General features: G+C 48.0%; 2 protein-coding genes across 2 annotated transcripts; one reads left to right on the forward strand and one right to left on the reverse strand.

The window, feature by feature from the left end:
- The first annotated feature begins 18177 nt into the window (after positions 1-18177).
- Positions 18178-20552, forward strand: LOC139055567 (uncharacterized). The gene is made up of 3 exons (XM_070533088.1): positions 18178-18594; positions 18829-19395; positions 19677-20552. The coding sequence occupies exons 1-3, from the start codon at positions 18286-18288 to the stop codon at positions 20550-20552; spliced, it is 1752 nt and encodes a 583-aa protein (XP_070389189.1). The 5' UTR covers positions 18178-18285.
- A 46-nt stretch (positions 20553-20598) lies between these two features.
- On the reverse strand, positions 20599-23922 carry LOC135915410 (uncharacterized). The gene is made up of 7 exons (XM_065448462.2): positions 23556-23922; positions 23364-23466; positions 23164-23297; positions 22855-22914; positions 22429-22533; positions 21478-21808; positions 20599-21304 (listed from the first exon to the last, which is right to left on the reverse strand). Exons 1-7 carry the CDS (start codon positions 23785-23787, stop codon positions 20599-20601), a joined length of 1671 nt encoding a protein of 556 aa, XP_065304534.2. The 5' UTR covers positions 23788-23922.
- Positions 23923-24850: the final 928 nt, after the last annotated feature.

A 24850-nucleotide genomic window follows, 5' to 3' on the forward strand; every position in this document is an offset into this window, starting at 1 on the left:
GGTATCACGGATAGAACATACATAACAGCATTCATTTGAATAACGAACAAGCACAAAACAAGTATCCGAACCACATAATTGATGATAAGGCATCCCTGATAACATTGCGCAGTACGTATGCTCTCCACACATACGTTTCATGGTGAAAATTACTGTTGCGCAAGCGGCCGCGGTGACGGCAGCTTGCGACATGGGGAGTGACATCACTAGTATTTCACATATAAATGAACCAGCCTAGCAACTGATTTGATTGTTGTTGCAGCACCACCATGGGTAGGTAAGGCATAGTTAGGACTCCCGAGGAGCAGCGTAAATACGAGGAGTGGCAAAGGGAAAAGAAAGGGCAATACGACCAAGGACGGCATGTTGAGAAAATGACCATTGCTCCCATTACTGCCATTGCTCTAAATTACGATTACTAACATTACTCTAAAGCAATAAAGCATTGCGTAGCGCCCTCAGCAGTTGCAGTGGTGGTTTTCAACAGCCTCGCTGGAGTTCCACTTTCTCAGAGCCGGGGTGGCGAGTAAATTTGGTTTTTTATCACACGGAAACGCGCGCGCGCGCGTTTTTGCACGCACGCACGTACGCACGCGCGCATGCACGCACACACACATGCAAAAAACAGCGTTTACCCTCATCAAGTGCAGCCTTCAGCTTATTCGTTGTCTTAATTATTGAGGCTGGACCGGTCGGATTTGACGTCCTGAAGCAGCACAGGGATTATGAGACACACTGCAGTGAAAGGTGGGGGATTATTTCCTGACAACGTTGCGTTCCTTACCCCTCACCGTTTGGTGCACGAGCGTTTTTGCATTTCGCTGATTTGCTGCTTTGTTAGTGCTGTCATTGTGAACAGGCCACGTCGCGTCCACATCTTGTGGACCTCCAAGATTAGAAGTCCTCCAATTACCTCCAAGAATTACCTCGAAGATTGGAGGTAATTGTAAGACAATGAAAACAAAATTCTCCATAACAATAAGTAAATAATCTTGGCGGAAATCCGCAAAGTGAAGGGACTTTCATGAAAGAGATAATCTGTCATCTGCCCGGTCGGTAGCAGAAGGCTGCAAAGGAAACGCATAAGAATGATTAAGCCTCTTAGTTGAACAAAACAATCAAGTGCACAATAGAGAGGCAAGTCTGTAGTGATCTAAGCTTGTCGCCGGATTTCATTAAGTGCAAATGCTTTCCAGTCTGTATACGGTAGGAATTTCCGCTTTGCTCAAACTTTCTCTAACATAAAGTTACTTCTCGCGGCCTTCAGTGCACCCGTGACTAGTATGTCTGGTAGAACGTGCCGTGCCTCGTAGAACGTGCCTGCTAGAACGGGCCTGGCATGGCATGTCAGCTTTTTGGGATGGTACGGTGCGCGCCCTTTCAAAGCCTTCAGTTTACCGTACCGGAACGCAAGCGCAAGAAAGGCTTTATGACAGGGCTCCGTCCGGTTACAGTGTACTAGAAGGCTTTGTAGTGGGACTCGGAGGAGGGTGTGACCTGATGTGTTGCATGTTGCTGCCGAGAGGGGGCGTGGCAAGAAGTTTCTCCTGAAGCTTCGCTCCGGTAGCCCCGGGACACCGCGGCTGCCTAGTGGGCGGCGTTATTTCACTTCGAAGTAGACTGCCGGTTTCTGCGCTGCCGACCGGGCAATTATTTGTAGGGCACCCCGACATTTTGGCAGTAATAAATAAGTGCGATTCTCCGGACCACTGCACACGGTTCGGGGAAGATCGCACGTCATTCCCGCGATGATGTTGAATGTCTGCCCAGTTTGTTCTCACAATCGTTACGCTTCCGTGGGAAGATTAATTTGCCTATGTCACTGCCACAACCTAATCATACGCAAAGGGTTGAACCGTTACTTTCGTCATGCTCTAACCGCATCAAGTTTTATTGTTAAACTGCCGTGGTACATGGCTGCAGGAAAGTAAGCTTGCCATGCGCTCGCATAGGCTCGGAGACCAATTTATTCAGTAATTATGGATAAGCAATCTCAAATGGTTTGTCTACGGCATTCGTGCATGCTCTCCTTTACCAGACCATTTCCTTACAATACAAAGCATGAGTAAATTCGACGAAACAAATTATTTTTCAGAGCATGTATAAACACTTTTATTTACAGTAATAAATACAACGCATTGGTCAGGCGCATCGTGCAAAAACATAGCAGAACAGCTTGCAGAAGCCAAGCAACATCCCAAACCACCGTCCCCCCCCCCCCTCCTCCCATGTTGCATATTTAGCTTAGGCGCACCTACTCATCTTTCGGAGTTTCACTGTATCCTTGTTGACTCACTTCCCTGCATTCTCCTTTCACTAAGAAGTTCAGCCGAGTAGTCAGGTAGAAACTGACTTCTTCGTTAAGGTTAGTTCAGCCGCGTGTTCGCTGCAATCAATCGTGTTCGTGCACTTGGCCTTTGCCAAACTCAGTACATCCAGGATGATTTTAGAGTGCAGCTTGCTTTTGCTAAAACATTCCGTGAACAAGTTCTCAAGCATTTCAACAAAGCAGAACAGTTCCCCACACGAATACAGTAGCCCTCCCTTATCCCTGAGCCGCGTGAAGTCTGTGACTTCTGAGCGCTCCTCACTGGCTGGAATTGTCAAAGTTTGTTTGCAAACTTCACACTTAGTCTTTAACACACATTTTCGTGCGAGATAACCAGCGGCATATGTTAACCGCGAGTTTCTCTTCTCTATGTGCTGGTTGGGGTCATGGGAAGACGTCAGGCAGGTTCGAGAGAATCGTGGGGATGGCGTCTTCCGATAGCAGGCGCCTTCCGGGAGGAATACGTGTTTCATTGCCATCACTTACATGCACATAGTATCTGATTATGTACACCTTCTCTGATTATGTATCGCGGCTCCAAATGTAGCTCGCAGACCACGAGAGGTCTCATTCAATACTTTATCTGCACGGTGCAAATCCCGTTCCCACTGCTTTCCTCGTTATTCGTCTCGCGGAACATTTAACAAGGACGACTTCGCTGCAGCTTTCACGCGGCTGTACCCCGTACGGCACATGGGTGCGAAACAAAAGTTGCGGCGATGGTTAGGAATATTCGCCTACCTGGGACACACGTCTGTAACGTGGGCGACACGCAGAGACAGGTACTACACGGAAAAGAAGCCGGCAGCAAGCAACGAAGTCACAGACATCTGACTGCCACTGCAGCATAGCACAAAGAATCCCACGCACGCGAGACGGAAACTGGCGGGCGCACTGGCGAGTTCAGGAGGAAGCTGCTGCAGTGCCTCTAGCGGCTGCAGTGGCAGGCGACAGCGGCCGCGTCAGTGGAGAGCATGGGAAGGATAGGCCAGTGAGCCCCCCACTACAAAGCCTTCTAGTACACTGTAGTCTGGTGCCACGTGCCAAACGTATCTTACCGAATACAGTCCATTAGTAACCATCCTGTTGTCATGCGAACGCGTCTCGTTAGGCCTACGGGCGCCGGAACCACCGAATGATCTCAGAAATTGGGTGCACTATGCGCTCATGACTAACGTTTTAAGTGAGTTTAGAGAAAGCGAAACCTCATTTCAGTAGTTGCTGGCGATGAACGCGAGTCAGAGCTTAGCCATCATGCAAATTCAAGCTGAAGCGGGAGCCATGGGTGCCGACATGTTCGACAACGCTATTTCTTATATTACGAACGTTAAACTCGCCAAATAACGTACGTTATCATAGCCCACGTAAACCACAGAAACCCACTAACGTTCGGAGCATGTGCAGTGAGGACGGCGCTATGTCTTTACGTACGTAATGCGTTTACGCTTCGTTACAAACGATAAACTGTTGTTGTGGGTTCCTGTGGTTTACGTGCGCTATGATAACCTACGTTATTTGGCGAGTTTACCGTTCGTGATGCTTACGGGCGCTAAGAAATAGCGTTGTCGAGCATGGCGGCACCCATGGTGCCCGCTTCAGCGTGAATTATCGTGATCGCTATGCTTGCACTCGCGTTGATTGCCAGTAACTGTTGAAATGAGAGTTCGCTTTCTCTAAACTCACTCGAAACGTTAATTATGAGCGCATAGCGCGTCCAATTTCTGAGATCGTACGGCGGTTCCGGCGCCCGTAGGCCTAACGAGACGCATCCGCATAGCAACAACAAAATGGTTTCTAAAGGATTGTCTTGACTTGAATACGTTTAGCACGAGGCACCAAACGGCGCCCTATTTTATAACATCTTCCTTGCGTTTGCGTACCCGCGCGGCAAACTAAAAGTCTTGAAAGGGCGCGCACCTTAACGCCCGGCAAAGGTGCTTACGTTTAACGACCGTAAGGCGACAAACGCTATTCCAAAATAGTCTAATAATGTTCGGAGCATGCGCTGTGAGGATGATGCTATTTCTATACGTAAGTAATAGGTTTACGTTTGGTTTCAGACGCCCTTCTAAAACTGTCTATTGTATAAAGTCCAAGTCACACTAGCGGACTAATGCGTGCGGCTCGTCGCCGGTGTTAAAACGCAGCTGCGGCAGTGCGGCCACATCAACTGGCGGCTAGCCGCTGCGGCAGTCACGTGACAGCAGGAAAATCTAGGCGACACTGCGGAAGCGGATGCACGTCAAATTAACACTTCTGTGCTCACCGCTGTAGCTTTGCGAGGTCGCGTGTTCGACGCCGACCATGGCAGCCCCATTTCGATGGGAGCGAAATTTACAAAGACGCTCGTGTATACTTAGATTTAGGTGCTTGTTAAAGAGCCCCAGGGGGTCAACACTAATCCGTATTCCGCCACTGCACTATGGCTTGCCTCATAATCCAACTGTGGTTTTAGCACACACATTCAATAGCTCAAATAAAGTTTAACATTTCTGCCGCGATGCGATGTGCTAAGTGAGGCAATGAATGTGATCAACAGTCTGAGAGGTTATGAAGTATGGCGCACAACAACGCCTCAAGCAAACACCTCCCTCTGTTCTGTGTATTACGCAGACAACCAGCAGTGGCGCACGCAAGATAACATTTATCATGAATTGACCACTCTCGTGTTAGACTAAACTTTGAAGAAATTGAACAGTCGCCGTCAACATCACCGCTAATTATCGTCAGTCAAAGCAAACAGCGCAGAAAGCTTCGATTACATCGATTCCCACAGTGTGTGGGGTCCGCGTAATTTTTTTTTTCTCGCGTTTTTCCAAGGTCTCTGTAAGCCTTCTTTTTTTTCGTAATTGGAGACAACGCAACTCTCCGAGGAATAAAAAAAAATATTTGACTTCATCCTACCAACGTAATACCTTAAGAACTAGATAGCGATTTTCATTTTTTATTCGATGTATGCGCTTTTTTGTTCTGTCTTCTCTTTATAGACATGCCTTGCCTTGTACGAAATGTTAAAACACGTGTGTGCGCGTATGTGGGGAGGGGGGAAACCAGCATTGGTTAATCAGCGCGAGGACGAAACGTTGTGCAATTGCTTTCGAGAGCTAATGTAGAAGAATAAGAATGAAAATCTGCAGCTCCTTCAATGTTTCTTGTCGTTTACGGCACTTAATAAGTTCATTTACTTTTCCCAGTGGGCACCATCTGAATATTACTGCACAACGTAGAGCTTCGGTGGTCGGGACAAGCCATCAAGTAGGACTTGCTCCACGAGAACGAGAGTGACTAACGTAAACTCCGCAACGTGTGTCTGACAGCGAGACACATTTCTGCACTTTGCTTAGTAGAAATTGAGGGATTTACATATAGCTACAAGGCCTGTCATGTGGCTCCAGACGAAGCGGGAGAGTTCAAACGACGCACGAGAGTGGCCCTCTTGATCGTTTTGGCTCGATCAATGGGCCAACGCACCGAAGATGTCCTCAAGGCGTCCACCACGCAAGTAATAAAACGAAAAGAAGAATATAAAGATGTTACCGCTTCTCATGATGGCCAGGAGCGGAATGCATCTTGCCTTTTGGACCTCTTCACTGTCTGCGAGAATTGCCTTCGAGATCCAGTCAGATTTCTTCGGTGCGTCGGCGTATGCTCTGTGTGATTTTCCTTTCCCGCTGTCTCGTCTCACGTTTCCATTAGCAACCGTGTGGGGGCGCAAGTTATGCAACACGAATATTAAACTAAATTCTGGGCTTTCACGTGCCAAAATAATGACACGATTATAAGGCACGCCCTTTTTGGGGGCTCCGCATTGATTTTGACTACCTGGGCTTCATTAAGGCGCCCCCAATGCACGGTGCAAGGGCGTTTCTGCATTTCGCCATTATCGAAATGCGGCCGCCGTGGGACACCAAAGGCGCAAATCCCACTACTCTGCTACTTATTTTGGAGAAACTTCCTTCAGCGTTTGATACTGAAGCGAATTTTTAATGCCATTACTATGCAGTCATGGCATATGGCGCAATTCATCGCTCGTGCGTGACATTTAACTAACAAACAAGCTTAAAACCAAGTTATACTTTCCATGAGTGAGACGCTATATCTTGGAAGACTAGTGATATGTCACTTTGTGCAAATACAGTCGTGCCTTCTTACCATGACCCTGGTCAACACGGATGGCTCGAATCATGGTGAATTTGTGCAGGCGGCAAATTTTCCTAATGTGCTTGTGCTACATTAATGTGGAAACTTGTTGTCCAAACAAAGGACAGGGCAGAATCGCACAAAGACCGTAGTAGCCCACGCATTTTTGTCTCATTAATATGGACACTGTTGGTATATATACAGCCATGGCCTCGTCTAAGTGAAATGAGCCGTAAGCCCCGCGCACACTGACGTTGAAATGCGTGCGGTGGCCGCCGGGGCCAAGACGCGACACAATGGCACGATAGCACTGGCGAGTGTCTTTTCCTCCACATCTCTGACATACAATACCTATGGTATCCACGTACTCTGTCAAGTGTACGCGATTTCTGAGACGGAGTCTGCACCTTGTACATCTTTCAGCTATTTCACCAGCATTTATTACGCAGAAGTCGGTTCAGACAGAACAGCTTTTCTTGTTACGTGCCAGATTCGTCAATACGCCGTAGTTAGCTCTCCCTATCGCACTCATATTCTGCTGGATTCACTTTCTATGAGGGAACACCCAGTTGTTTCGAATTCGATCAACGCAAAGCGTGCCATCCCAGCCCTCATGGCCCGCGAGACGCTTCAAAATGCACTGAAACTTTTCGAATATATCGGCGTCTGGGATAATGCGCATCAACTTGCAGAGTTTGTTCTTTAAACAAAAATTGGAGGACGCTTAACCTTCGCCTTCAAGAGTGAAACGCGACAGCATTCCCGTCGACCCGCCAAGGGATGTAAGACAATGCGCTACGGCACAGCGATCAATTACGAGGCGCCCCGCATCGGACTTTGCACCCACCAATCGCGCGGTGAGCGTCGAGCAACGCAGCGTTCGGCGATGCAACGAAACGTGCGCCTGAGCAAGCGGAACGAACCAAAGAACTCGGTGTCTCGGAGGGGGAAACGATCTACGCCAGCCAAACGTCGTGATCGGCACGGGTAGAGATATATAGATAGTGATCTAAAGAAAGGAAGGACGCTTGATTCTGCAACCCGTGAGGGAGCACGGCGAAGCGTGGTCAGAGGAGAGGGAGTCGGGGCCGCGACGCGCCTCGCACCGGTCCTCGCAAAGCCCCAATACGCGCGTGGCGCGCCATCTGTCGGGGCAGCACCATACATTGAGAGGAGGGAGTCTTCTGTGTTTGCCGCAAGATGGCTCTGCGTGTGCGGAAAGCGCAGAAGAAATGTAGCGGAAAAGTACTTCGCTACTCGTGTAACTGCAACTTCTGTAAGTTACATGCTCATAATTACCGATATACACCACAGTATAACTTTCGACGGCACGTTTCTAAGACAACACTGCATTCACTAGAGGCGCTTTTGTACCGCTTTGAAGCGTCGAACTCGTGGCGGAGTGGTAGCGTCTCCATCTCACACTCCGGAGACCCTAGTTCGATTCCCACGCAGCGCATGTTGGAAATAGCTTTTATTTGCCTGCGGGGATCTTTCGCTCATGGCCAACGCCGCGGACGCCGACGGCACCGGCTTTTCTGCGACACGAGCTCCTTAACGCTGTCACGTTAAAAATAAGTCGAGTGCGCCGAGCAATGCGCAAAATGAATTTTAATTACAACTTCCTTTCTCTCAAAAAATGTTGCATGTTTTTCCATCAATATTTATTTTTATGAAAGACTCGCTGTTTGATCGGGAACCAGATATATAGGTCGGCAATGCTCACTCTAACGAGGCACGACTGTATATATCGTAGGTGATATGCAAAAAAGTAGTTAATTAAAATTAAATTCTGGGGTTTTACGTGTCAAATCCATGATATGATTATAAGGCACGCTGTAGTGAGGAACTCAGGATTAATTTTGACCAGCTGGGGTTCTTTAATGTGCAGCTAATGCACGTTGCCCACAGGTGTTTTTGCATTTCACCCCATCGAAATGCGGCCGCCGCGGCTGGGATTTCATCCTGCTCTGTCGGGCTTAGGAGCGCACCAAAGCTACTGGGCCGTAACGGCGGGGTGAATACATTAGTGATTCTTGTTTGACAGCCCTGCGCTAAGAAAATCAACCGTATTAAATAACATTTTGGGGTTTTACGTGCAATTACCACGATCTCATTATCAGGAATGCCATAGAGGTGGACGCCGGTTAAATTTTGGCCATCTAGGGTTCAATAACGGTCACCCGATGCACGGTGTATTAGCATTTTACAGCGTTAGCTGTGATGGTCTCATTCCAACAGCCATTTCTGGTAGCAATGGTGTCCGCCTCCGCCAACGGTGGCCGGTGTCCGTGACAGCTATGGCCGGGAATGAGGAAAAAGAAATGTCCAGTTGCGGCCGGGAGTCAGCTACTATGTATACCATTGTGCCACGCCATCACTTGATAGCGTGCAGCGGAAAAATGCCCTATAAATGCGTCCTAGCGCGCGAGGAGACATGCGATGTGACATGCGCGACGCGTAGCCTCCATACGTGCACATTTTGCATTGCAGTTGCATATTATTACAACAGGTAGAACGCCATGTAGCAGATGCACAGGTACAGGGCAGTTAAATAGCGTTTGAGGAATAAAAGGAAGTTTCAGGAGATGTATACAAGAATTCTAGAAAAAAAATATAGATTGTGTACCTGATTAAATTAAGCTGGCTAGGTGACTATGTGACCGCCGGGTTTCAAAGGGTATGCCAATAAATCACCATCATTAGCATCGTATCGTGCCACTTGGCTTGCGATGTCACGTGGGCGCCGCGTAGCGTCTATCGTGCGCCCTTTCATTGCATCATGTGGCACGCCTTGTAGTGGTACCTTGTAGGTAGTGGTACAAGCAAGATAGAGAAGTCTTGAGGACGAAAACCAAGATTATGGAGATCTGTCAATATTTTTGTAATGAAAAACACGTGTGGCATACCTGATTAATTGAAACAGGCTAGGTGACTGCTTTTTACCGTCCCGTTTGAAAGGGAACGCCATTAAATCATCATCATTATCATTACCACCACATCGTGTCAAGTGACATGCACACCGCGTAGCATCGGTGTGTGCAAACTATGCATTTCAGCTTCGCTATATTCTACCAGGTGTCCCGACATGTAGCAGTTTCATATAGCAGTGACATGCTGCATGTAGCAGGGCCTGGTTAACTCAAACAGGCTATGTGACTAATTGTCACCATCCCGTGTCGTAGGAGATGCCAATAAACCACCATTATCATCATCATAATCAACAGCAGCGTACCTTGCCACGGATCAAGGGATATGACACATGCGCCACGTAGCCGGATACCACGTGGGTACCAACCGCTGCCGAAGATGCGAATCGTAGAGCCACGCACGCGGCTGCAACCAGGCAACATGGGGCACAGAAGACCCATGTGCAGAAAGCAAGACAAGCCCCAGCACAGCCCGCAGCTCGTCGTCGACGCCGGGCGGGCAGCTCAGATCGTTCTCGTGAAGACGACGCGAAGAGACTTTGCCGCGAAGACCCTGTATTGCGCGATGCCGAAAATAGAGACCACATGCAACCGTTCCTCCAGCTTACGCTGTGACTGTGCTACGTGTGCCGGGCAGGCCTGTGACTTTTTTTGCATTCCTGCCCCATCGAATTAGGCCGCCACGGGAAGGAATGAGTCCGCGACCTGAACCTCAGTAGCGCAACGCCATAGCCACTGGGCTACACTGGGTGTCACAAGTTGTGACACCAAGTGTCAAGTTGAAAGTGGGTGTCACTACATGGGGCTCTGTGTACTGTGTTGCGTGATGTATGTCGTTGTAACGCTGACACTGTGTCACTATGTGGTGCCTTCCCAGACTGTGTGACAGCGCGCCCACAGATATTCTTATATTGCTCATTCTCCACCTTCTGTTTCCTGCTTGGTAAACTTTTTTAGCTTCCCCAGTAGAGGGAAGCGAACCGAAGATATCCTTTGGTTAGCCCCCTGTGTTTCATTTACTTTTATCTCTCTTTCTTTCTTGGCATCAAGCTCAAGTTTAGAAACTGTGCATAGAAGAGAAACGACCTGGAGCGCCTGAGGCATAAGCTACGTTTTTCGCTGAGTTTTTACAGGCACAGAGCAACTAAATAATCGCTGAGCCACATTCTGAGATCTCCAATAATTTTTATGCAAGCAGTGCGCAACTCCCGTGCGGCCATGTCGTAATACTCATTTCTGCACTTCAATGCGTCTTTCAGTGCTCTATGGAAGGCTATGACGATAAAGAGCGAAAATACGCATCATCAAACCCCCCTCCCGCTTTAACAGAAACTCTAAGGGGGAAAAAATCACATTGTTCTTGTCTACGCTGCTTACACTATTCTGTTCCCATCATGAGCCGTTTTTATTGACCCGCCGTGGTTGCTCAGTGGCTATGGTGTTGGGCTGCTGAGCACGAGGTTGCGGGATCGAATCCCGGCCATGGCGGCCGCATTTCTATGGGGGCGAAATGCGAAAACACCCGTGTGATTAGATTTGGGTGAACGTTAAATAACCCCAGGTGGTCTAAATTTCCGGAGTCCTCCACTACGGCGTGCCTCATAATCAGAAAGTGGTTTTGGCACGTAAAACCCCATAATTTTAATTTAACCATTTTCATTGCGACAGCAATTATATGGACACTCCAGCCGCATTTTTGCCGTCGCTGTGACGTTTCATATAAAGTCCAAGGGCGATAACACAGCCGCCACGCGGCGTATGCTGTATGTGCCAGCGGAAGCACACGAGGGGAGCCGGTGATCTCGGCTCAATCTGGCGGGCACGAAGGAAGAAAACGGAAAACAAACGCGCAGTTTTCTGTCGCGCGTTAGGCCGTGGGGAGATGGGAGGGAATAAGGAGGGGGGCGGCGTCGTGTTCTGGCCGCCACTTTGCATTTCGCTACCGGACGCCAGGGGTACTGACGATCGCTGCTCAATCTCGCGCGCCTTATAAGGAGGAAAGCGGGGAGGCAGTGATGGGAGGGCGGGGGGCGGCTTCGACTTCGCCAACAAGTGCGTACTTTAAACAGCCGCGCGGGCCGTATCTTGAAAGTGATCTGCAGGAGGCTCATACCTTTGTGCACGCCATGTTCTCGCCGCTCTTACGTTGAAGTGATCGACTCCATGAAGGTAACTTCGTTCGCTGTTGCTGCCGGGCCTGCTCACACCAGCATTTTGACAGCGAGTGTCCGCGCTCATCGAGTGGGATGTTCTCATAGTTGCTTGTGCGCTCTGACACCATGCTTGTTAATTCAGTTAGCAAGTGAATGTTTCCAAGGTTATACGGCCAATACAACTGCTATCCTTACTGCGTATAGCTGTCTACTAATTTGCCATCGCAATCGATGCTCCGCCTTTTAAGCTAAACTGTGACTTTTGACGTAACTTGGGCTATTTCCAACAGCTTTGGTTTCAAAGAAAAGGAAGGGAGCAGAAATAGAGAAGATGTACCGAGGTAACATGCATTTATCCCTTTTAAAGTTCTCATTGCGTCAAGCTTTTCATTATCTACACTATTAGCTGCGGACACGAATGTAATATAATGAAGTTACTGTCACGATAAGGGATTCGAGTCGGGATCTGGAATACCTGACGCGAGATCAGGGCAATGCAAATGCGGGTGCTGGTGGTGCAAAGATCTTTATTCAAATATTGGCCTCACAGCCTCCTTTCGAAACCATATCCTACAATTTAAAATATAAGCCAGACACCATGATGTAAGGGAGGAACGAGTTGTGGTGAGGATCGTATATACACTCATGCTCGGAGACCACCGGGATCACTATAACGAGATGAGTGGTCGGAAAAAGGTGTCCTCTTCTGGTGTGTTATTTTCCAGGGCCCTTATAAAGCAGGTGCACTGCGTCCACAGGTTCTTCTGTGTCATTACATTTTGGACAGGCAAACATTTGAGCCAGTTCCTCGGCATCTCAACGAAGTCGTTGACGTAATGTCTAAACAACGTTTGGCACAAAAACAAAGCTGCAATTTTGTGAACTTCACGGGGCTTCTGTTTTGCTCTGCTTGAGCGTGGAATGCTACTTTTGTGAGAGCGCTGTTCACCTTTAACTGTTTTAGTCTGTACCTTTTTTGCTACGCTATGTAGTAAGTGTATTCGGCGATACCTCAAGGTTGTGGGGATTTGGGGAATTCGACGCGCCATTGCGCGGGCGCATTTCACCCATGTCTGTAATCCCAGCCACGTCGCCCTTGCTCCGAACCGGTTTTAGCGGTGGCGCTCCACTCGCGCGGTGGTTCGCGGGTGAGGGCGGAGCTAGTGACGTCACGCAGCAGCCCCTGGTGGCTACTGCCGTGACGGTACCGGCTCTCTTCTCCTTGGGACAACACCCGGTAAGTACGATGCTCTCTCTCATCCGCCGACACCTTTGTGACTAGTATTGAGCTCACGCACGGCGCCTTTGCTCGTGCGGGGAGCGCGTACCTCGTGTTGTTTCCTATCCCGACGCTAAGCCGAAGAACGGGTGCCTAGTGCTCGCGCGAGGTCGTACCACGCCGAGCCGCACTCATCGGAGGCCCAAGCCGAAGGAGATTGCCCGAGCTCTCGCGAGTTGGCCCATTGGTTATCGCGAGAGCAAGTAGCATAGCCGCCGGGACTTTTCCTAGCGGCGCGTCCCAGCTTGAGCCTGTGCTCTCGCAGCGACGTGCTACAGGCGCCCCTAGCTGTATTTTTCGCCCTTGGTGCGGGACCCCTTTGGTTCCCCGCCGTCCCGGGACCGGGCGTTTGTGCAGTGTTGGGTGCCGTTGGAGACAATAAACGGTTTCCTTCATTTTAGGGCAATACTGTGTTTTTGCGTGCGTCGCTCGGTAGCCCCTTGTGGCCTGAGCTCGCGCGCAGCGGCGCTAGAGGCTGACGGCTGACGCGGCCCTGTGGCTCGCTAAGCTCGAACCCGCGGTGGTCGGTACTCCTGTGAGACCCTAAGACCCCACAAGGTACTCCCTTATCGCGAAATTCACACACACACACACACACACACACACACACACACACACACACACACACACACACACACACACACACACACACATATATATATATATATATATATATATATATATATATATATATATATATATATATATATATATATATATATATATATAAGAAAAAGAAAGTTACAGGCATATTAAAAGATATTCGTTGACATCGTTCAAAATAAGGGCACTGTTGGTCCTAACGTTCAAAAATGTACCTCTATAACCTGACAGGATTCATATAAATTGTGCTATTGTTTTGACCGGTCTTGCCTCTTTTACTACACTATTCGTACCTGAGTTGATGCATGTACGACTCATTTGTTCAAGGCACTATCTTGTCATTGCATATTCAGGAGCTGTGTTTTTCTTGCTGAATAGGTGTCAGTTCAATCGCACCAAATGCCACCTTTCACGGCGATAAAAGTGCAGTCTTGATAAATAGCCGCTACCACCAACGCGATCCATACGTTGGAAATCTCACGAATAGCGGCAGCTTTGCTGCCCTTGCTTGAAGCTTTCTTCGAGCCGTATATCCCATTATGTATTGTAGGGATCTGCAAGGTTATATTGCATATGTGCCATGAACTCCTCCACGCGGTAAGCTTTTCGTGGAAGTCATAGGGACGGAAAGAAAAAAGAGCGCATTTTACATAATGGATCACTGAAACTATAGGGACAGGCGAGTAACCTCTTTCGGCGTTGTCAAGACAATGGAGTGATGGATTGTGAGGAAGCGGGAGTTGGGATATGCGGGGAACGGAAAAGGAAGGGAGGAGGGGGCTGTTTGAAGCGATAGTTGATGGCTGGTTGCCGCGGCACTTTGTACGAGAAGAACTAAAGTCTTCTATTCAAAGAAACAAATTACACCACAAACCCAAACAATATTTCACCTGATCTCATGAAGGCGGGTTTGATATCTTCAAGGTAATGTGTACTTGCGATTTTCCTTTTGTTTTTTACTTTTTCTTTTATTTCGCGGTAGGGAGGCTTTGCCGCCGGACAAGTCTCCACTGGGCACGTGTATGCAAAGTTGAACTCGCGTTGTGGAATAATTTGTCTGTGAAAGCCTAGTCTGAGCCATAGCGCAATACCGGGAGATAACATAACCACGGAGAAGTGCGGATGCTCCAGAAGCTGCAATTTGACAGAGGTATCGGCATGAAAATGTGTCAAGAAAAAAGTCACATCTAATATACTTGCGAAAATGGCCCCGGAGGTGCGGCTAATTAAGCATTTTTTTTTACGCACTGCTCTTCACCGAGATATTGCGTTGTAAAGTATTGTGGAAATAATTCCAACTGAAACTTCTTGCTGGGTGCGAAATTGTTGGAAAGACTTGCCTAACCAAATACACGTAGAAGAAAAAGGAGCGGACAAGATAAATAAGACATGCCACTCATCTTGCTTGTTGTGGCTGTTGTCATGCATCGTCGTCGTCTTGAATGTGGATGGCATAAACAAGAACAACAAGATGAGCGAGGCGCTCTTATCCCTTTGCACGTCACACTTTTTCGAATTCTTTTATTTTTTTGCTTTATTTCTTTCTTTTTCTTTTCTGGGCCTGTATCGCTTCTGACCAACGTTAACGCTTGAAAGAAATGGCATACATCATCTGCAAGTTGCTTCCAGTATTAACTATTACATGTCGAATCATTATTGGAGTTGTGTGTTTTATAGCATTAGCTGTATGTCACACTGAATGTAGCACTGAAATACGTGCAAGAAGAGTGAATTACATCGAAGGTTGTCATCATTACGGACTCCCATGCTGCCCTTAGCAGGTTACAACGCAGCGAGCTTGATTGTCCACTTGTGCGCAGCATTAATGACTCTGCGAGCAAAATTACATCACGTGGGGTATGTCTCGTTGCTCAATGGATACCTTCACACGTAGGAATCGCCGGAAATGAAGAGGCTGATCGGCTCGCTTCAAGTTGCGTTCATAACAACTGTGACTGCCCAGAAATTATGTGCAAGCTTGATGACGCTCGTCTGCTGATTCGTCGCCACCTACTCAAGCAGCATCCAGATCAGCGCGTCGCAAATGGAACGTTCCCGCCCCGTGTTCGTAGTCGAGGCTTGCCTCGTCGCGCTAGAGCACAACTGCTCAAGCTGAGGGTTGGTTGCGTGAACGTGCGCGAACGTTTATACAGACAAGGGCGTGCGGAAAGTCCATTGTGTACGTCTTGTGGCGGTTACGAGACACTTCAGCACCTTATACTTGAGTGCCCCGCTTTCAGTGCGCAGCGCATGTCGCTAGTGAGAAACTATCAGCTCCTTGGCCTGCGGTGTGCGACACTCGAGGAATGTTTATACCCCAGTGGCTGTGCATCTACACGTGATCAGGCCCATCGCGCCCTACTAACCTTTATAAACCTAACTAACTTAGGTTCACGTTTGTAGCATGAACATTCGACATTCCGTTGTAGCGTGACCTTCAGTGACCGGCCCTACTGTGTGTGATCAGTACTGTACCCTAACGCTTCTTCCTTCGAAGATGGGAGGTGGCGGGTTCAAACACCTTGTAGTGTATATTGTGAACCGGTGATTACGTGCAGGTAATTACGTGAAACGGTGATTACGTGCAGCTTTACTTGGCGTCTCATCGTGGAGAACACAATCAGCCGCATAGCGAACTAGCCATGGACGTGGTTGATAATTGTGGAGGCTGTTCGACGTGGCGTCACTTTAATTCCGGCTGCAGAGTTCTACTTTAGTCTTTAGATTTGTCCTGTTGCAGTGTTCTACTTTGGTCTTTAGATTTGTCCTGTTGCTCTCCTTTCCTTTTTCCTTTTTCCTTTTTCCTCCCCTCCTTCCTATCTTCCATTTCTGTGTTGCTGTCGCCTCCATTCAGAAGAGTAGGCAGGCGTTGTGCCCCTTCTGGTGGCAGTTGCCAGCCTGCTCCTCGCTTTCCCTTTCCTGTTACCGTATATGTGTTCAAAACAAATAATAATAATAATGTCACGGTGCGGCATTATTCGATTCGGTGAAGCACCGATCAACGGGCGCCAAAAGATCGTAGCAATAGGAACCGGCGAGCGAGACGGTTATTGCCGGCCAGTCGGGCAAGCGGCCGAAAGAAGTCGAAGGCAGGTTTAGAGATTATTATCTTTTTGTCGTCGGCGCGACCGTGACGCCCCGACGGTTTTTGTACGAATCCCTGTGAATTCTCTGCCCCGCGCGTGCATTGAGAAGCTTGCTAAGAAAGCAGGAATGCGAATACTCCGAAATATGTGGTTTCCCTGTGCAATCCTGTGTTCACGAAGTGCTGACAGTGAATGTGTGCCGAAAGCGCCGTGTGGCCGGCTGCCGTCGTTTCTCCCCGTGTTTGTGAACGAACAATAGAGGCCCGCCAGGGACTCAAGGGTGAGCGTGTGTGGTGCAATACAAATGCGCGACCTCTAACAGCAGGGGGGAATCACCCGTTACCTCGTCCCTAATTAAAAGGGGTATGGCCAAGACATTGCGAGGAACTGGGATACAACTGGGTGAACTTCATTGGGTCGGCAACAATATGTGCCGTTCCCCAACACAGGGAACTAGGGAAAGGAGAAGTCATTGCAACGCAAGTTTTAGACCGAGCTAAGCAGTCTGGAAGCTGAGCCTACAATGTGCTGAGAAGCGTCAAGGAGCTAGTGCCGTTCAGTATGGCCTGCGCCGCCTATAGCCGCGCCTGAACTGCGAGTTACTAGTTGACGTAAGAGACGACAAACCAACGTCTGGAATGAAGCTCACGGTAGTTCCCTTCAAGTTAGCTCAGCCTGCTAAAGGGAAGACGTCAGACCTAGACTCCCGGGAAAGCCAGCCCAGCAATCGCATCCACCACAACGAGATCGGCTTGCCAGCATTCTTCGGGAAAGCTCTGCCGTCGACTCTACGCCTTATGGACTTGCTGCTGCTGCCCGGCCATGCGTATGCCATCATTTGTTTTCTTTTGAACTCTGTTTAGTTGACCATCGTTAAGTGTGTTTTGTGTAGTGTTAATTTCTATATTTACTGTTAACTGTTCGTTGTATTTCTTTTGTCTTCATCATTGATGTACATTAGGTGCATGTGTGTTAGTGTTCTTGTGTTTCGTTTGAATTGTCTGTCATTGTCAGTCTATAAATATTTCTTTTTTGTCTTTCTCCCGATTCTGACTCCTTCACTGTGTTCGCTTGAGTACAGAACGACCAACCGGCTTCTATACCCCGTCGATGACTTCGAGCCGATGACGACCGGTGACAAGCCGTGGCACTGTATCTATTGGCAACTCCATAATCCGTTATTTGTGCTGCTAAAACTGCCCAAATAAATAAAATGGTTACGGCATCCAAGGTCGTGGTGGCTCTTTCATTTGGTATTGTGCCCAAGTTCGTCGTTTGTGGTGTCGACTCGAGGTGTTTCGTTGAATTCGAAATGGTCCTTGCTGCTGATCACATTATTTTTGATCGGTCTGAAGTATTTCAGCGACGAAACCGTGGAAGTAGTTGCGCTCTGCGTGCAAACATCCGACCTGCCTATAGGGAGTATGCACTGAAACTCGACCGCAATGTGGCGCTGCGGTTCCCCGAGCCCGGCGCCATGCTTGTGGTTGTGCCGCAGCAGCCGACGCATGCTTGCAGCTGTGTTCCGTAAGTGTTGTGTGGTGTTCCCTAGCATTTAGGTTTCTCGTGTGCAACGCTGGTTGTTTGCTGGTTGTTTGGTTGTTGTGCAACGTGTGCAACGTTGGTTGTTTGCAATACTGCTGCGTTGGAAGCTTCCTCTACGGATACACGCTGTAAAGACTTGGAAAAGTGCCCACACCGGAGCACGTTGTTGCGCGACAAAAAGCTGCTGTGTACGTCTCATTCGGCGCGACCGCAGTGTAGCATGCAACTCAGCGACTACGCAAAGTCGCTGCCTGACCCCGAGCGCAGCAGATACATCATCAAAATCGCGAAATGCGGCGGAGATGACCCGTTGGCGCTGTCCGACGACCACTTTACGAACGATGTTGCTTTTTATCCAAGTGTCGACCGTGCGGACATCAGAGACTATCTAGTCCACGGGACGAGCTTCGTGACGCAGGATCAGCTAAAGAGCTATAAATCCCTGGAGGCTCATAATTACGTCACCAGTGGTCTCGTGGAGCCACCAAGAGTGAAAGTTCGTGATGGCAACGTCGTCGTCGTTGGAAAGGTAGGCTGTACTTATATAATGTACCGCATGTCAGCGGCTTGGGGCATTTTTTCAGTCGTCCAGAAATATAGCGATGGAGCAAGCAATGGATGTGGCGCCCAGTCCGTCGCACTTGTCGCTAGATCGCCGGTGAAGTTGCTGAAATGTTGTTCGTGCTTCATACGCCTGAATTCGTGTTCACAGTGTCTAATCGCGTAAGCTAAACACTGTGATGTATCTTTTCTCCCTGCGCAGGTCCGCCACTCTCAGGCGTTCAGAGATAAGCTTCTGCTGCCGTGGCTGTTGATTAAAGCTGACGGGGAAGTTTTGTGCGCGCACTGTACGTGCATGGCCGGCCTCGGGGAGGCGTGCTCACACGTTGGTGCAGTGCTCTTTTATTTGGAGGCTGTTGTGACACGCCGGGATGGTCAATCATGCACAGATGGGCAAAATGCATGGCTACCGCCTCATCTCGTCAGTCTGGAATGCCGACCGGTGGCAGAGATGGACTTCGCGTCTTCCGCAATGAAAAAACGCCGCCTGGACGACACTGAGGCTGCCCTCCGCGACCCACCAAGTGTTGAAATGCCCAAGCCGAGAGAGGACGAGATGTTAAAGTTTTTCTCGTCATTGAGTAAATCTGAGGGTAGGCCAGTACTTCTCTCGCTTGCCCAAAAATTTGCTGACCCCTACATTCCCTTGGGCTTGAAGTACCCTAAGCTCCTCCTCCGCAATCTGCAAAGGAAGCAGTGCCCAATTTCCTTGGAGGATGTACAGGCAGAATGCCGTAATGTCTTGCAGGACCTCTCAATTGAGCCTGATGTAAGTTTCTTCGTCTCTTTGTAGCTTGCTTACAGCCATAACTTGCAGAAAAAAAACTAATTGTGCAGGTTGTTGTTGTTATGTGCCGTGCAGCCATGTGTCAGCATCTGTTCACAATTATAATTTATGCTAAACCTGCACATGTTGCCTGGGCACTTTTCAAATGTATGCAATATTGTCATGAATCTACAACATCCTTAAAGCATTACAGCAAAACTAAAAAAACAATCGAAAGGATAAATATTTGTGTTTGTTTGCACATGAATTGCAATTTCCTGCAGGTGTGTGTACTGATCGAGAAGCAGACAAAGGCCCAATCTGCATCCGAGAAGTGGCATTTATTTCGGACTGGACGCATCACAGCCTCAAATGCAGGAGCGGTATTTGCAACTTCATTGACCAAGCCTTCAAAGAGCCTGCTGAAGAGACTGTGCTACCCGGAGGACTGCAAATTCCAGACTGCAGCAACTCAGTGGGGAAAGAAGAAAGAAGCTGCTGGGAGGGCAGCTTACATAGAAGCAATGCAGAAGCACCATCTAGGCTTTAAGTGCGAAATGTCTGGCCTCCACATAAGCATAGAGCGACCATTTCTGGCTGCAACTCCTGATGGCCTTGTACATTGCAATTGTTGTGGAGACGGCCTTCTGGAGATAAAATGTCCATACTCTGCAAAAGATGCACTTATTTGCGAAATTCCAGAGCGGCAACGATCTTATCTTGTAGTTGATGGCAATGATGCAAAGTTATTGAGAAACCATCATTACTTCAAGCAAGTAATGATGCAGATGTTTGTCTGCAAAAGAAACTACTGCGATTTTGTAGTATGGACACAGAAAGATATTTTTATTGAAAGAGTAATGTTTGATAAGGAGTTCTGCAACGAAATTGTGGATAAGTGTGCATTGTATTTTGAACGAGTTCTCCTGCCTGAACTTTGTTTCCGTTATTGGACCACTGCTGCTGAAGAAGTAGTAGTGGAGCAAAGTGCAGGCAGTCAGGATGATAAATATTGCCACTGTCAGCAGCCAGAATATGGAGACATGATTAGGTGTGATGGGAAGCATTGCAGTGGACAATGGTTTCACTTCCAGTGTGTTAATTTGAAGAGGGCACCTAAATCGCGGAAATGGTTTTGTAATGACTGCAAGAAGTCGTAAAAAAGGTACTGTACATTTACTAGATGCTTTGCACTAAGGACACATGTCAGTCAAATGGTACAACAGAGTCGCACAGGTTGGTAAGTGCGGCACACACAAACACAACCTTGTCAAGTGCGCTGACTTTTATGCCGTTAAGCACCTTTGGCTCCAAAAATTCAGTGGGAAGAGTGCTTTTGAGAATGGAGTACTTGTTCCTGACTAACCCAATAACTCTTTCAACATGAATCCTAACATTTGCTAGCCTACGTGTTGCCTCAACAGAGTATGCAGTAAGCTGCGGCTTCCCTTTAGTGAAGGCTGGGATTTCCAGCTTTGCTCCACACATGCCCACGGCATCAGAGATCAAGAAACCCCTGTCAGCCAGCACAGAGTCGCCAGGTAGCAGGTTGCTAAGAATACCACACGATTCTGTCAGCATTTTGTCACTGGTACGTCCACCCCACCCTCTTGATATGTACGTAATTACACCTTGTGGAGCGATGCCAATTAAGTACTTCACGGTGTTTGCATGCTTGTACGTAGACCATGTTAATGATCTAGGTTCCATGGCTGAAGGTCTGTCCACAAAGACTTCAAAACAATCCAGAATCACAGCTACTTTCTTGCCAAATGTTTCTTGGAATGCCATTGGCATCGTTCTTTGAAGATCTTCACGTTCTGGCCATTTGATCAGACTGCTGAGCCTAATGTAAGCAGCATCAAGCCACCTTTCTACTGTCCTCGTTACGGTTGACTGGTGAATGCCAAACCTGTAAGCAAAACTGCTGAGTTGTTATGTGCTTTAGTAAGTGTTATTGGAGCTAATGCAATAAAGTTCACCAGCACAAAATGGCTATTGCATGCTCAACTGCAGTTCTGCGTAGTGCAGGAACCTTAATGTTACAAATGAATATAGGTATGGCTGTTGCCCAGAATAAAATACCTGTATGCAAGATCTTGTAACGGGACGTTAAGCCGCAACCTCATTAGGAAAACGACCATTTCCTGAAATTTGCTCAGGCGGTTTCGTAATGTATGCCTTACATGAGGCTCAACTAAGATGTAAACAGCCTCCAAAACTGCATAATTTGGCAGCCCTGTGTAAAAAACAACCATGTCTGGGTTGCTGCGGAGCACATCCCTGTCTCCAGGGGCTGCCTTTGCCAGGCGACTGCGTGCAATATCCAGGTCATGCTGAAGGCGGTGGTTTTCTTCCTCCAGTGAAGAGATGTGGGCTGACAGCAGGTCAGCTGTCACCTCTTTGTCTATCATGCCTGCATGATAAATTGAATGTGTGATGACCATATGAAGGGAAAGCACTGGTGTCAACACAATGTATAATGATGTAATTTGTTTCAGCACCTTTACATGAGGATTTTTATTATTGTAATAAATAATGACCTTGAATCTGGCTGTCAGACTGAATTGTTTGTTATACGATTAGCTTTCAGTGCAAAAGAAACCGCATCCCTAATTTTCACACCCATAATGGTCAGATTGTACTGCACATATCGCACCTACACCAACAATAAGCAAAACGAGTACAAGATGAAAGCCGGAGCGAATGTGTCGACATGTGGACTTGCCTTTCTAAAAGTGACATGTTGCCTTGAAGAAGACAAGTCCACTTGTCGAAATGGCTCCTGCTTTCATCCTGTTTTGTTCATCGTGTTGAATTTCCATCTCCCGCATTCCCTGTGTTTTTTCCACACCAATATAATTTTTGTTAAATATTTGAAACATTTCCAGCTTAAAGGATTGTGTTTTAATCAAGTACATTAAAGACTTTACGTCTGCTCACACCGCTTCGGCCAAAATCAGAAGGACATGCACGGACATGCATGGACATGCATGACATTTGCAAGCCCTAGAAACAAAACTGTGCGATACTTGCATGCAGAAGCTTGGTTATTCTGCAGATCCGCTTGCAGGTGGCACTGAGCTGTGGCTGCATTTTCTTGTAGAACTGGATATTCCAAGCATGAAGGCTCCTCGGGAGCTGCAAAATGAAAGCACACAGAAAGGATACAAACTAGCTGAAAAAAAAGCAGTCTTCAGGAACCTTCGCAACAAAACACTTTGCTTGCGTGCGCAAGTCTGAACGGCCTGACTAAATGGTTTCTCCATTTGCAAATTATTTTGTGTTGCATCTGCATGCACCGTTACTGTTAACAGCTTCAAACGCAGTATTCGATCAGCTGTGAGAATTCAAAGACAAACGTCCTTGCGCACATAAGACAGAAGCCTAAAGGAGCGATTGCCATGCTCCAGAGCTCCATACTCGCTTAAGTACGAATGCATAAATGTTTACTTAGCTTACATGCATGGCCTACAAGGTGTTGCATTGCAGTTTGTTCTGATGAGGGGGATTCTTCGTCACCTGCACAAGAAATGAACACTGTAATTTATGTGAAAGCAAGAGCATAAACTGGACGTTGCCCCCGGCACCCTCGCCCCCCCCCCCCTTTTTTTTTTAATGTTGTGCACTGCAGTAAATGCGTGCTGGCTCGCGTATATTAAATTACACAGACGCAGTACACAAGGTTCAATAATGGACAGCTTAAGGTTGGTCCGGTGCAATATGCAAATTAAAGTAGAAGAATGTAAGTGTGAAGTGACGCCTTCGTACAGAAAGAAATCTCCTCAGCCGCCGTTCCTGCAGCGATGGGCGCCGCGTTCGTGCTCGCGCTCTCCGGTCGCTGCCTTAATTCAAAGGCGTTGGCTGCAGAACTCGCGCGCCTTCGTTGCTTGAGTCGCATATACCTGTAAAAAAATTAGTTCGATTAGTTCATAATCACTTGTTTGATTGCGTACAAAATTAATTTGCACCTGGCGCTTGCGCTTCTTCCAGCGTGCGTCGTGGACTTGTAGCCGAGATTGAGGCTCGGCGCCCAGTCGGGATTAGCCTCATCGATCAAATAAGCTGGTCGTCCTGAAAAATATAGCCCACTGGTACGTTACAGAGCTGCATGCAAAGAATTGCGCTAAAAAACTAAGCTTTAATGCCGCTGCCGTGCTTACGTGTGATGAAATGCGCCCCGCAAACTCGGTAATGCGTCGCCAATTCGTCCAGGTCTTTGCGACGAATTCTGCTCAGCCACAGAGCTCTGCGCCTTGAAGACAGCTCAGCTGTCCTAAGACACTGTCCTTCTTTGACTTTGGGCACGACATAGAAGCCCAGCGGTTGAAAGTTCTCATCGTTGGGTTTGTTTTTTGACCGGTTGGAACAACCGTAGACGGCGTAGTTCACCATTGCGGCTCGGCGCGCAACAACGTGCTCCGGTGGGGGCACTTTTCCAAGTCTTTACAGCGTGTATCCGTAGAGGAAGCTTCCAACGCAGCAGTATTGCAAACAACCAACGTCACATGAAACACACGAGAAACCTAAAGGCTAGGGAACAACACACAACACTTACGGAACACAGCTGCAAGCATGCGTCGGCTGCTGCGGCACAACCACAAGCATGGCGCCGGGCTCGGGGAACCGCAGCGCCACATTGCGGCCGAGTTTCAGTGCATACTCCCTATAGCGAGCCGCATCAGTCTTTTTTAAGGACAAAGAATATTTCAAGCGAGGCGGAGGTTAGAAAAAGGGAAGTGTTTGCGCGTGGCGGGCCACTTCGAAAGGCGCAAGCCATTGTTCGTGGCGTTGCTACTGCTATAGATGCGATACTTGCCTGTTTTCGACCTTCATATTTCCACATCCAACACGCGGCACGTAGAGAAAGACGAAGATCTTGCACATTGCGAAACAGAAGGATACGCTGGCGTCACTGCAAAGCATTCTACTTTCCATGAGGATAACTTGCCTAAACTTATTGAATCAGCAGTAGAAAAAGCAATGACAAAGGCTATGCAACATATTGTCACAAGTGTTACCGAATGTATTTCACAAGTGTTTACCGCGCAGATGACACAGCTGTTGCAAACAGCTGCCACACCAATCACCAAATCGATTGTTTGTGCTGCAGAACAGGTAGCCAGTTCAGTTCTAGTGCCGAGTACCATATCGGACCCAACATTTGTAGGATCCGATCCTTGTTCTTCGCATCAGTCAGACTCGCAGGTCAACATGGAAACGGGTCATGATATCAGGCCGCAAAAGCGAACTGGTTCTCCAGTAACTAATTCTTGTCCTTATACCAAAAACAAAAAGGGTAATCCTATTTCTCATTCTGGCATCCAAGAAAGTTCATCACGACGGTAGTCGCTGGTTATCAATTAGATCATCACCATAGCTTTTTTAAAAGTACTACAGTGGAACTGTCGTTCCTTGTTCTCTGCTTCAACAGACTTAGATTACTTAACAACTGAAC

This window comes from Dermacentor albipictus, chromosome 1 (assembly GCF_038994185.2).
Source record: "Dermacentor albipictus isolate Rhodes 1998 colony chromosome 1, USDA_Dalb.pri_finalv2, whole genome shotgun sequence".
Taxonomy (NCBI): Eukaryota; Metazoa; Arthropoda; class Arachnida; order Ixodida; family Ixodidae; genus Dermacentor; species Dermacentor albipictus.